The 14,098-nt window shown below is 35.5% G+C and overlaps 2 protein-coding genes across 2 annotated transcripts; one reads left to right on the forward strand and one right to left on the reverse strand.

Annotated features, from left to right (window-relative positions):
* The first annotated feature begins 3,073 nt into the window (after positions 1–3,073).
* On the forward strand, positions 3,074–8,197 carry LOC100803334 (probable cyclic nucleotide-gated ion channel 14). Its single transcript, XM_006581348.4, has 7 exons — positions 3,074–3,680; positions 3,779–4,331; positions 4,641–4,853; positions 4,943–5,244; positions 5,499–5,610; positions 6,414–6,650; positions 6,945–8,197. The coding sequence occupies exons 1-7, from the start codon at positions 3,652–3,654 to the stop codon at positions 7,677–7,679; spliced, it is 2,181 nt and encodes a 726-aa protein (XP_006581411.1). The 5' UTR covers positions 3,074–3,651; the 3' UTR covers positions 7,680–8,197.
* Positions 8,198–8,980: 783 nt separating this feature from the next.
* Positions 8,981–12,506, reverse strand: LOC100776577 (probable xyloglucan glycosyltransferase 5). The gene is made up of 5 exons (XM_003526411.5): positions 11,354–12,506; positions 10,589–10,897; positions 10,198–10,488; positions 9,938–10,051; positions 8,981–9,822 (listed from the first exon to the last, which is right to left on the reverse strand). Exons 1-5 carry the CDS (start codon positions 12,077–12,079, stop codon positions 9,181–9,183), a joined length of 2,082 nt encoding a protein of 693 aa, XP_003526459.1. The 5' UTR covers positions 12,080–12,506; the 3' UTR covers positions 8,981–9,180.
* Between the last annotated feature and the right edge of the window lie 1,592 nt (positions 12,507–14,098).

Here is a 14,098-nt window from a genome sequence, read left to right on the forward strand (position 1 = left end):
GCAGCGGTTTGTTATTATATAAATTGTTTTTTTTTCTGCAAAAGATAAAAGCGATTTATTCTAGGTAGCTTAGTCAAATGTGTAACACTTAAATCCTTTAATTAAGATTCAATTTTTGGTTGGGAATGAAATTGACTATGAGATATACCCAAAAAATGAGTTGTCCGGAATTGAGGAAGATATTGGGTGTGAAATAGAAAACCTAGATATTTATTGGTAAAAAAATGCACAATAGTAAAAGTATAAAAAAAATCAAATTGATAATGTTTCTGATATAACTCTAAATTGAAATAAAATTATTTTTAAACTGTACTATTTAATTTAATTTTTAATGTCATAATTATAATTCATGAAACATTAAAAAAAATAATTTTTACTTTAATACTAAAACAAATTAACTTCAATAAAATCTCATCAAATCAACATTCTATTTTATGTTTAATTTTAATGGAAAGAGAAATAAAAAATATTGAAGATAAAAATAGTTATTATTTAGTTGAAGAGAAAAATTAGAAAGAAAAAAATTAAAAATGTTTTTTTTTCAAACTTTTTTTTTTCATTTCGTATTTTAATTTCTTGGCATCTCTTATTGTCTCTTTATCTCATGTTGACAAAATATAAGTGAGTTTGTATTCACCATGGGAAGATAATGCACGAATTGGCTTTGTGAGAACCAATAATTTATTGCTTTTACTCTAATAACACATAATCAATCTTGAATACAATCTAAATGGGAAAAGAATGGTTGGTTGGATCTGCATCAGCTCCCATTAACATGTAGAATTGACGTCTACATTCTTTTGTCACTACCAAGTACCAAGCATTTCACCAATAATATGGACTATTACTGATCCAAATAGGCTTTATCAACAATAGATTTTTCTTTTCTTTTTCCATTAGATGAAGGAGGAACAGCACTAAAGATAAAAGATCTAAAAAGTGAAGGAGGAACAGCACTAGTTCTATTGAAAAAAGGGAATTCCACTATTTTCAGCACCCCTATGCCCAGTAGTTTTTTGCACGTCTAGCGAGCACATTGATCACACTCACATTCGTGCGCCGTTGATTGAGGTTTAGCAAAAGCTGAATGGAAAGAAAAAAGATTTTATACTACTATCTTTAAGATTCCGGACCCACTCAACTATATCTGATTATTTCACTACTTTCATGATTTATCTGTTCTCATAGTTTTAATTATTTTGAAGATAATCTTTAAGATTCCAGTATAAATTATTATTAATCATATATCAAATAATTTGACTGATAATATTTATTATGATTTTTTTATTAGTTTCTTTATTTATAATACTCAAATGTGACATTTTACTTAAAAATTTGATTTTTTTATTCTTCAAAGACAAATATCATATTTATAATAACTCATACATTTGTTCAATTATCTTGCAAGACTTCTTGTTTTTTTTTTTTATTATTTACAGGAAAGCTTACGAGACCTTCTTGATTAAAAAATCTGAATTCAGTTACACATGAAGCAACATAATATTAGTTAATTATTAATTTGTCAATTTGCTCAAATATGTAATGGTTGCTTCATATGGAGTGAAGGGTCAACGCTATCTCTTTGTGCAGCAGTGCAGGCCACAAGATTTATACATTATCTTAGACGGCTTCCACCAATTTCCCATTTCAGTTCCTTTTCTTAGAAAGCAACCATTAAACTTCATGAAAATGGCATATTTATTTACAAAAAAAGCATATTTATTTCTTTAATTGAAAATGGCATTTTCTTAGCGGTAAAATTATCAATATATATTTTGGGTACAATAAAAGTATATATAAATTTGAATCTACAGTCTTTTAGACGCTTAAATTTCTCCATAAATATCTATAGATGCCCTAATGAGCTAGCTAAGTATAGATCTTACATGTTATTTGGCCTACTACATCTATGGGGAATATTCCAACAAGCAAACAAATAAAACTATCTATGGATGAATGTGCGAAATAAATTGAAGCTAAAGAGTGTACTGTATATGTTAGGTATAACCATTTTGATAATAATTCTTCTCGGGCTAATAATGTTTTTGATTCTTAAATATTTTTGAATTTTCACTTATAGTCATTCAACTAAATTTTGACCAGTTTTAATCTTGAACATTTGTGCGGTTAATCTTTTTAGTTATTGCCGTAAAAATTTACCGTTAACCGGTCACCTAGAATTACTTTTTAATTTTTTTATTATATTCTTTTTCTGGGAGTTTTAAACCGCCAGAAATTGCTACAAAGTACAAGTTAATTTGAGGAAAACCAACACACAAATTACTACAGACAAATCCAGCTACAAAACCTCAAATTCTACTCATCACAAATGCATTCTCCCCCAAATAAGCAAGCAAACAAACCCAACTCCCAACCGATCAATTGAAGAAAGCAAACAACCTTTGCTACTAATTTATCCAACCAATCTATCATCTTGATCTCCCTAATCTCATTGCACCTAAGCAGCCCGGTGGCCCCATCGGCGTCGTGAAGGCTGGTGATGTCGAGTGTGATGGCGGTGATAAACTCGAAGTTGGACCGACGCGGGGGTAGGTGGAGGTTGCGAAGGCCCATGTCGGTGTCGACGGTGAAGTCAGGTGGGCTCTTATGGTGAAGGGGAAGGCTGTCTGGGAAACGCGCTTGCAAGCCGCTATGATTCACACTTCAGATCCCATTTTGTGCACGCATTAGTTTCGGACATAAAGTGAAAACTCAAAAAATTTAGAGAACAAAAATATAATTAACTCATTCTTCTTTTACCATGATTGGCGGTTTATCAAGTGAGATTTTTTTTTAAGTCAGAAAATAAATACTTATATTAAATTCTATTATAAATTATCAAAATTAAAATATACAAATCGCATTACGATTATTGGCTACGAGTGGTGAATATATATGCAAAATGAACAAACAGACAGTCAAACGTAAAAAAAAAAAAAAAAAAACCATATCATGATTTACGTGTTTTAATCTTAATAATTTAAGATTACCTCTTCTAACTTTTGTCAATATTATTTAATGGGAATGTTTAAAAAAAATCAAAAGTATAATATATCAACATACTCTTTCTAAAGTAAAAAGTAATACACTTATTTATTTAAGAAAAAATATATCAAAAACCAAAATTATGATTTGGTAGCATATTCATTCTTAAATGAAACTTTTCTTAATAAAAAAAAAATGCAAGTTGGTGTTTTTTAGCTATAAGTGTATATAGTTTTGTCATGGTTCCCACTTCCCACGTTTACACTTGTCCGATGTGCATTATAGTATACTGCTTCATATCTGAGCTGTGTTCATGCGAGGCCGTTTTGGTGGTTACTCTTCCGTTGTCCACGGAAGAAACCAAGTCAAACCCATTTTGTCCAAATCCAAAACCGCATCTTTAAGCGTTGAATTCAATCAAAGCTTATCACTCCTCCACACTACACAACTTTTCCCTTTTCTTCAAAAGCTTATTTTGGTTGCAGAAGAAGTAAAAAACACGTTTCATTAATCAGAGAATTGAAGAAGTAATGCTCAAAGGGAACACCAGAGCCAATAGAGTTTGCTTTTCTTCATTGCCATGTTGCAACTTGCAATGCAATGCACTCCTTAGTAAAAGTAGTATATGTGTTAACATTTGTCAATAGTTCATCATAAATCATAACAATGGAGCTAAAAAATGAGAAGCTAGTCAGGTAAACTCGCTACCATATATGGTACCTTTATACTTTTTTCTTCTTTTTCATTCAGTTTCATTTACTCAGATTTGGTTAATGGTGTTGAAAACTCACAGGTTCGCCAATGATGAAAAACACACTCTTGAACCTCTTTGGGAAAAGATAGATGCTCACAAACACCATGAGAAGGCATTCCATGTCTACCCAGAATTCAAAATTAGTAATGGTGAAAAGAACAGAATGAGTATCAAAATTCCCTCGCTTGAAAAGTTGAAGGTTTTCCCAGAGAAACACGAGCCATGGAAGAAGAGAATTCTTGATCCTGGCAGTGATGTCATTTTGGAGTGGAACCGGGCTTTCCTGTTTGCTTGCATTCTAGCACTTTTTGTTGATCCACTCTTTTTCTACCTCCCCTCAGTAGCAAATGATGGCAAGTCATTGTGTATGGCCACTGATTTGAATTTAGGAATTGTTGTGACGTGTTTCCGGACATTTGCTGATGTTTTCTATCTACTCAACATGGCCATCAAGTTCAGAACTGCCTATGTGTCTCCAAGTTCAAGGGTTTTTGGCAGGGGAGAGCTTGTTATGGATCCTAGGCTGATTGCAAGGCGGTATTTGAGATCAGAGTTCTTCCTAGATCTTGTTGCTACATTGCCTCTTCCCCAGGTATCACAAATGCTTCGGCCTTAATTCTCTCATTTTGTATATGTTTAATGCAAAGGAAATAGAAACAATGTTGCAGTGCAAGCGTAAGTAACAAGTCCCACATTAAATAGATATAAACATGTTGAGTAACATACTATAATTGATGAAGACTCAATTTGCGTTCTTAAGGTTGAGTTTAATATGGTGTCAAATGTTCCTATGTAGATTTCCCTGCTGATTTTGTTTTGTCTTTATTTTTTGTCCTTGGAAGTTTGCCAATGTTTGAATATGGTGATGTTAAATTACATGTTGTCTTTTCTTTGTTTGCAGATTGTGATTTGGTTTATTATGCCAGCAATTAGAAGCTCCCATGCTGATCATACCAACAATGCACTTGTACTGATTGTTCTGCTTCAATATGTCCCCAGATTGTATATGATTTTCCCATTAAGCTCTCAGATTATTAAAACCACCGGTGTGGTTACAAAGACAGCTTGGGCTGGAGCTGCTTACAATCTTCTACTTTACATGTTAGCTAGTCATGTATGTTTTCATCAACCACACAATTCGCTTTTCATAATTCAAAATTAGTTATTATCTCTCGGCATTTCAAATGTTTATTACTTTTGTAGGTTTTGGGTGCATCCTGGTACTTGTTATCAATTGAAAGGCATGCTACTTGCTGGAAATCCGAATGCAGAAATGAAAGCCTCCCTGTGAAATGTGCTCTTAAGTACTTAGATTGCAGTACTTTAAACCACGATGATCGCATGAAGTGGGTAAACACTACTTCTGTGTTTGGTAACTGCAATCCCGAAAGTAGCACCAGTTTCAACTATGGAATTTTTGGAAATGCAGTGGAAAATAATGTTGTCTCCTCTGCATTTGTAGAGAAGTATCTCTATTGTCTGTGGTGGGGCTTGCAGAACTTAAGGTTTGGTTCTAGAACTATTTTTTACCATGCCTACTTTGGCTGAAAGAGTTTTTTTTAACAAAAAATAAATACGGCCATGCAAGATTTCTTTCTCTTATTACAAGCAAAAGCTTTGGTTCTTCAGTCTGAATACTCAATTATCTTTCCTTACAGATGAATATCTAACATGAACTTCTGTTGAACATCACATGTCTATCTTCACTGATTCTTTATTTGTTCACATTCGATTAATCTTTTCCATTCTGTATTTTCAGTTCCTATGGCCAGAGTTTGACTACAAGCACATTCGTTTGGGAAACTGCATTTGCAATACTCATAGCTATTCTGGGTCTGGTTCTGTTTGCCCACTTAATTGGTAACATGCAGGTAATTAGGATTTTCGGACCCTCGAAACTCAAATTTCAAAAGAATGTTATTTACAACATTAATTTCTGTTGCTTTTAGGGGAGATCCTCCGGGACATAAGTTATTACACAACTTGACACCACATCAGCGATATAAGGTGTATGGGTATTTTTCACTTATAGAGCAATTTGTCTATTCTTATTCAATGATTGGATGCTTCACTCACACGTGTCATTCCAACAATAGAAGAAACTCACAAGTGAGAGAGAAATTATTGGAATGACAAATATGAGGGATGAAGTCTCACATTGGATGAAATAAATAATTTGAACATCTTATAAATGAGAAAGACCCATATACTCAATATTTTATGGTTTTGTGTTGAATTTGATGTCAAATTCAAACTGTGTGATTTACTTATTTGATTTTTCACTAAATTAGTCTCTCAAAAATTCTGTTTTTTATCACTTTAGTCTTAATTATATGCTGTAGTTTAGATCTCTGAGAAACTAATTCGATGATAGATTAGATTTTAAATATCAGAGGAATTAATTTGACAAAGTTTTTGAAGTTCTGATGTGGTGACACACATAACTTGAATTAATTGAAGGTTTTCTCTTTAATAGTTATGTGTGTATAATCTTCCTTAGGTGTAACTTTCTTTCTGCTGAAAATATTTCTGGAGGGTATCATCTATAACTATCTTCTTAAGCACTATGTTGTTGAACTTTTCAACTTTTGTTTTATGGCATTGTTGACTAGAACCTTGTCAGAACTAAGTATATAATTTGGTGAAACACCTAAGCATGTTGAATTCAATGCAGACCTATTTGCAATCCATTACTGTGAGGCTTGAAGAGTGGAGGCTCAAGCGACGTGACACTGAAGAGTGGATGAGCCATCGCCAGCTCCCACAAAATCTCAGAGAGCGTGTCCGAAGATTTGTTCAGTACAAGTGGCTTGCAACTCGCGGGGTTGATGAAGAAACAATCCTGCGTGGCCTTCCTACTGACCTACGTAGAGATATCCAACGCCACCTTTGCTTGGACCTTGTTCGACGTGTAAGTTCCTCATAACAAATGTTTATGTATCAAGCTATGCTCTTTTGACATGAATAAATGTTCAATAATTAAATTCCCTCCATGCATATCAACTACAATAGTTTCTTGTAGTTTAATTTCGATGCATTTAACACTCTTAATAGTTTTATTTTTAAATCAATACACTTATTATGCATAACTATTTTTGATTAGATGATAGTATAAAAATCCTTAATACTATCGGTGTGACAGTGCATCTACTATTTTCTGCAATTCATATACATCATGTAATGGCTTCTTTTCCACCAACTACAGGTTCCCTTTTTCTCACAAATGGATGATCAGCTACTTGATGCAATATGTGAGAGATTGGTATCATCATTGAGTACTCAAGGCACGAACATAGTTAGAGAAGGAGACCCGGTTACAGAGATGCTTTTCATCATCAGAGGGAGACTTGAAAGCTCAACCACAAATGGAGGCAGAACTGGTTTCTTCAACTCCATTACTTTGAGGCCTGGTGATTTCTGTGGAGAAGAGTTACTTGCTTGGGCATTGCTTCCAAAATCCACTCTTAACTTGCCTTCTTCTACAAGAACTGTTAAGGCCCTTGTGGAAGTGGAAGCCTTTGCACTAAGAGCAGAAGATCTTAAATTTGTGGCCAACCAGTTCCGACGTCTCCACAGCAAGAAGTTGCAGCACACTTTCCGTTTCTACTCTCACCATTGGAGGACATGGGCAGCGTGCTTCATTCAGGCTGCGTGGCGCCGGTTCAAGAAGAGAATGCTGACAAAGAGCCTTAGCTTGAGGGAATGCCAGTCCTTCAATCACGACGAACAAGTCGGGGATGAAATGGAACATGGGGAAGAAGAGCACAGTGCAGTGACTTCAAACACTGCACAAGTGAAACAGAACCTAGGTGTCACTATACTTGCTTCAAGATTTGCTGCAAACACAAGGAGAGGGGTTCAGAAGATTAAGGATGTAGAGTTGCCCAAGTTTCAAAAGCCTGAAGAGCCAGACTTTTCAGTAGAGCCTGATGATGGATAAGCAGTTCAGCACTGCAATATGAAGTATCTGAATCTGATACAGCTGCTACTGTCAATGGCCAATTTCTAAAGTTCCATTGCTATCTTCAAGAGTTAAAAGTAGTATTCCTCATACAAATAATAGGGGTTCATACCTATAATATGTGTGCATTATTTGTGGAGAAGCTTTCTGGTTTTCTCTTGGCCTGAACTTTTTTTGAGGTGGTACAGCTCTTTGCCTATACTTTACTACTTGTTTTATGAAGTTTGATACCACAGCAGTTAACATAGTTGATGGTAAAAGGCATAGCAAGAAGTTGTTTTTGTGTGTTTGCATCTCGGTACAGCTCCTTTACAAAAATCCATTTTCATCTTGTATATTACAATTACTTGACATACATCACTTGTATATTACACTGCAACATTGTCCTTGGTTGTATATTTTCCTACTTGTTCCTGTATTGCCACATAGTTCTGGTTCTTGCTTATTATTAAGTTTTTTTTTATTGTAATTTAAATATACAATTTCTTTTGGACGCACTTTGAAGACAACTTTGATGACTTAAAACATTATCCATAACTTTTTCATGTTATGTTCAGATTAAAAGGATTTCACAGTTGAGGCTGGCAAATCACTAGTACAATTGTGCAGGCAAAAATTATATTATTATTTCCCCCCCACTTTATATGGGGTGGTGTTCAGTATGATGACCGACAAATCCATCCAAAGATATGGGCCTATTTCGTACTTGCTTGCTAATAGCAGGTGGGATAAGCTGTGGCGTCAACAGACTCAGTACCATCAAGCATTTTGGGTCAGTGATGTTAATCTTACATAATAGAAATCAGTTTTAAGAACACGAAACTATTTGAGGGACCACATCGGAAAATGATCAAGCCACTTAAGCTTGTCTCCACTATTTGCCTACCGACACCATTTTATTATTTACCTAACCATAGTCATGCAATTAAAACACAAATAAATTGCCCAAGTAACAACAAGAACAAAGGGAGAAAGAGAGAGTAAGGGGAATAAAATTTATTGTTTAAATTAGATAACAATGAATGTACAGAAAGATATCCTGGTTTACACACCCTATTTACCATGAAGGCACCTATGATTCAAGACACATCAAGCAAGATGCACTCCACTCAGACATTTGGAATTAGAAATCCCAATCCCAAGAACACAATGAAGAAAACTGAAGATTTTATACACTTCCAATACCAGTAAACAAGAATTCAATACCTGTAAGAGTACAATGAGCAGTGCCCTATAAGGAATACTTGGGATGAATCGTGTGAATGCAAAATGGATATAGAGTTGGATTACAGAGAAACCTTGTTTTGGTACTTGCAATCAATAATTATGTGTTGGCTAGACCTGTACTGCAAATTTTAGAATGAAAGAAAGGGTTTAACTATACTTCATTGTTTCACTTTGTTGCTGGAATGCAACTTGGCTGATAAATCAGTAGGTGTTGTTTTCCATTCATCATCTCTTATGATTTTTTGAATGAAAACTAGCTCATCTGCTCTCCAATCAAATCAAGCCCCACAAGGAGGAAGGTCACCCCTTGGAAAAGTAGAAAGTAGAAGTGAACTCCTTGTGCAGATAACAGACTCCTGACAGAAGCGGTGAGAAGGAGGAACGCCAAAGTCAGCTCTTTTGTATATATCTTATTAGATTTCTTAACTTTTTTTGGAGCTGCTTCTTTGTGTTCCTTCAATTGGTGTGACTCAATAAGGTCACTGTCAGAAGCTCCTCTATGAATCTTTTGTTCTATTGACTTGGCTTCCCTTTCTGCAGCAGCCAGTAAATCAGACTCTGATGACCTGCCGGCTTTCTTGGTGACAACCCATTCATAAGAGCTGCCCAATTGGAAGAGACCAGATACCATTGCATTGAATTTTGTGACGGACATGGTGTTTTCGAAAAGGAGGTAGGGGACAATGAAAGGAAAAGATTTTGGAGCAGGTAGAATATTAAGGAGTGACATAAATACAGGCACATAGCAGATCACCCACAATGGAAGCTCTGCCTCTGGTACAAACATGGTTAGAGGAAGAATTATGCAAAATAAGGTGAAGGAGTAAAAGGGAAGGATCAGTTTCCTCAGTAGAAAAAATAGCAGTATTAAGTTTGCTTTCTTCCATGGAGACACCTGCAGTGATAGAGAATTTTAAGTGCCTATTATAAGTCATACTTGCAACTTATCAGAATATGCTTTTCTTCGGTCACTAATCTAATTATTACTTCAAGCCGAGTATCATATATACCTTAGATCTCACAATTGCTGGAAGACACAACCTAAAAAGTTGCATAGGACCTGAATGCCAACGGTGTTGCTGCTTCCTATAAGCTTCATATGATTCAGGAACTTCACAAGGTACCTGAAAATTTACAAAATTAACAAATTCAAGGGATATGAGATGAACATAAAAGTCACAGTTCAAAAAAGGTGACATAACTAGTCATATTAAGCATAGACAAGAATACTACTACTCTACAAGTAAGGAAGATAGATTCTCATTTATACCTTTACATCATTTAGGAAGATAAATTTCCAACCATTGAGATGAGCTCGGACAGCAATGTCCATATCTTCTACAGTTGTCCTCTCTAACCATCCCCCAGACTCTTCCAGGGCCTTGATTCTCCAAACACCAGCAGTTCCATTGAAACCAAAAAAATTGAGAAATATCCCATTGACCTGCTGTTCTACCTCAAAATGGAAGCATAAGTTAATATTTTGGAGACGAGTCAACAAATTCTCATCCTTGTTTACAAAAGACCACCTTGCTTGGACTAAACCTAGTTCGGGATTGTCCTGTAATGAAAAAAAAAAAAAAGCATTTGCAGATATTAAAATGTGTTTAACATGCTTTCCAACAATTTTTACTGAATATGTTTGATACTCTTCACTCAACCTTGAAATGTGGCACAGTTTGCGTAAGAAAATCAGGATTTGGTTGAAAGTCTGCATCAAAAATTGCAACAAACTCATAGTCTTTCACATAGTCACAGCTCATTGCAGAGTTAAGATTTCCCGCTTTATATCCAGTCCTGACTAAGCGATGCCTATAGATTATATTGATTCCCTTTTGGCTCCATTTAGAGACCTCTGCCTTAATTAACCACTGTATGCTCTCATCATCAGAATCATCAAGTACTTGAATCAGTAAACGATCTCTTGGCCAATCAATGCCGCAGACTGCAGAAATGGATTGATCATACACCTGCATTATCCAGTGTGTGCAAAGTGAGAAAAGTATATGTTTATCAAGTGAACTTTATGTGTTGCCATTGATTACAAGAGTTAAAAATTACTCCACACAACACACTACAACATCATGAGGAGACTGCTCCCTTCTCAATTACCAAGGTTCTGTGTATCATAGAAACCAAAAATAATGATTACAATGCTAAGTATCAACCTAGATGCAACTATGTGTTTACTTCCCTCCTATTTTCCTTTTCTTTTATTACGTGCATTCTTCTAATTCTTAAGCATTGCAAAATAGATAATCCGAACATTCTAAGTTCTACCTTCTTATGACGTTTGCAAAATCTATTCTTAGCTACATAAATACAAGCTAAAATTAATATATTGAAGTTTGCTTCTAGCTTAAATACTAGATACAAACAGCTTGAGTTAGCACAATTGGAATCAACAAGTTTGGTGTCATTCATACCTCCCTCTCATTGCACATTGGAATTTGAACCAGAACCATGGGATAATAGCTTTCAGATCCTTCAACGTCGTCGCTCTCGAACGGACCCCCTTCAATCCTAGGCTTAACCTTCCTGTATTTGATCCAAAAGCACCCCAAGCAAAGGAGCATGCGATCCGCAGACTGGATAAGAAACAAAACAACACAAAACTTGGAAAGTGCCTGTATAGGAGGGGCAATGTACTCGGCACGAAACGTTAACCAAGCAACATAAGCCAAGTGGAGCAAGCCTTCCAAATCAGAGGTACGAGGAATGTGCAAATTGGGGTTCCCAAAATGCCAACCTTGAAGGTAAGCAACAACCTCAAAGGCCAAAACCGCCAATGAAGTCACAAGGAACACTCTAATGACTCTAAACAGCAACTTTCCCTTTTCCAACTTGTCACTCTCACTCTCCACAGACACACCCTGTCCATGAATCAACCGCTTCTTAATGGCTCCGAGCAAAGCCCAAAGCACGGCGGCGAGCCATGTGACACAGCCAACAGCACGGTGAGCCCTGAGAAGCAACACCCACGTGACTTGTTTAGCATTCTTGCCACGGCTTTTCTCCACTGGCCTGAATGCAGCATCAGCACCATTGATCTCCACAACAGAGAAAGTGGGGTTCTCCATTTTCACCACCACTGGTGTTCCCTTCTGTGTATCCTTGGTCCACCAATTGGAAAAGTCCAACCTTGGAGCCATTTCCGCACTATGGTGAATTGGACACAGATTCCACACTTTCACACTTCACACCAGAACAACACAAGTATGTTACTGTGTGTGTGTGTGAGAGAGAGAGAGAGAGAGAGAGAGAGTTTATATATATAATATACGTATACACTGAGCAAAGATGGACTCAAGACACCAACAACTTCATCAATCTTTTGTAGCACACATCATGGTAAAGACTAAAGAGAAAAAAGACTCAGATCTGGAGAGTCATGTAAAACGCCCGGGTTCGTGGTTGGTCTTATTAGATGGAACCCTCTTGAAGGCACAGCATTTAACAAAATGCAGCACATAAAAGCCAAGAACGTGAATTGAGTGAGGCACTTTTGTACTTTCAAGGAAATCTAGAAGGCACCTAACATGGGAAAGCCACATTATGAGGGAAGGTATCTGCAGCTGTAACGCTAACTTCCAACTCAGTAACTAAATTCACAATCACTTACCCTTCCCATCCACTTTCACTCACAAGAAAAAAAGAACAACAATAAAAAACAAAGAATTACAGTATTTTAGTGCTACGAAATAACTAATAGCGACTACTGTGAACTAACAAAATTATATTTCTAAAAAGTTGGAATAGTTAACTCAATTGAATAATCAAGATTTTAACTCGATTACTGGTTAAGCCAAAATAATTATATGTCCGTTAATCTAGTAGTCTCTAATGATACAAAGAATTACGGAATGTCCTTGGAATCCTCCAAGGTAATCAAAATTAACCACACTTGACTAAGAAATACACATGAAGGAAACACTATTGAAAAAATGATTGGCCGGAATGGAAGATAAGATTAACGATCATAACATTTTTTTTTTCTGAGCCAAAGTAAAAAAAAAGAATTAATTTAGATTATATTATAATTTTAACATTAAAATTTAAAAAAAGTGAATAACTTTATTTGTTTATTTCAGTTTAAAGGAATTTTTCACGGTAGTACATAACGAAAAGACTATCATGGATCGATCCACTTGTTAGAAGGAAAATTGAAGATTCCAGACACAACGAGATTTATGAGCTTGACGATCAGTATAACAATCTTTACTTAAAATGATTTCAATGATAAAAGAACAACAGTGATAATGGTAATAATATTAATAATGCCAATAACCAAAGGTGGGGATGAGACGCTAAAAGGGGAACGGTGACTATAAATGAAGACCATCGATCCAAAAAGCAAACTTTGCAAATGACATAAGCCATCAACAATGTTTAGAACTTTTACTTTTAATTATTGCTTGCAAAAGATGCCTCGATTTGGATTATTAGAGGCTACTAGGAGGGGTTAATGTGAATTCTGTTAAATGAAAACATTATTTAATGGAAGCTTCTTCAGGAATATTCCTTTAATTTCTTCTTTTTACATTATCTGGAGTCAAGTCATCAATTGGATAAGCATTGTCCAAGTTTCATGCAAAAATTGCTTACATGCATTGTTTTTTTTTTTAAAGGATGCTGACATGCATTGTGTTATTTGGGAGAAACTGAAATGAAAATGAAAATTATACACAGATAAACTGAGAAATACTAGCAGGACATGTACAGCTTTTCATGCTGGATCTGAAGTCTAAGTGGATATGTTGCAAATTGCAATGCGCATATATGACACACAAAGTATTTAGTTGTCACCACCAGAAGAACATAATTAATAAATGCAAATCCAACCAGTGTAATAAAGTGCCACCAGTATTGGATAAGTAAACAACTGAAGGTATTCATTGCACTGGGCATTTACGCGTACCAAATAATGAGGTTAGTAATTAGAGAGATACTATGTGGATAAAATTTGATGCAAAAATAACTACATAATGATCAATCAAAGATTATATAATTACCAATTAAGCCAGCTACGAGTGCATGGTTCGTTTGTTCGATTCCTTCACGTTTTTGTGAATTATCGTGGCATCTTGTGATCTTGTCTTATACTCCAGTTATCTTGCGATCATATTACTGACGTACGTCAACGCCGATCCTTTTATATCTACCATTAGTTG

This window comes from Glycine max, chromosome 6, assembly GCF_000004515.6.
Source record: "Glycine max cultivar Williams 82 chromosome 6, Glycine_max_v4.0, whole genome shotgun sequence".
Lineage (NCBI taxonomy): Eukaryota > Viridiplantae > Streptophyta > Magnoliopsida > Fabales > Fabaceae > Glycine > Glycine max.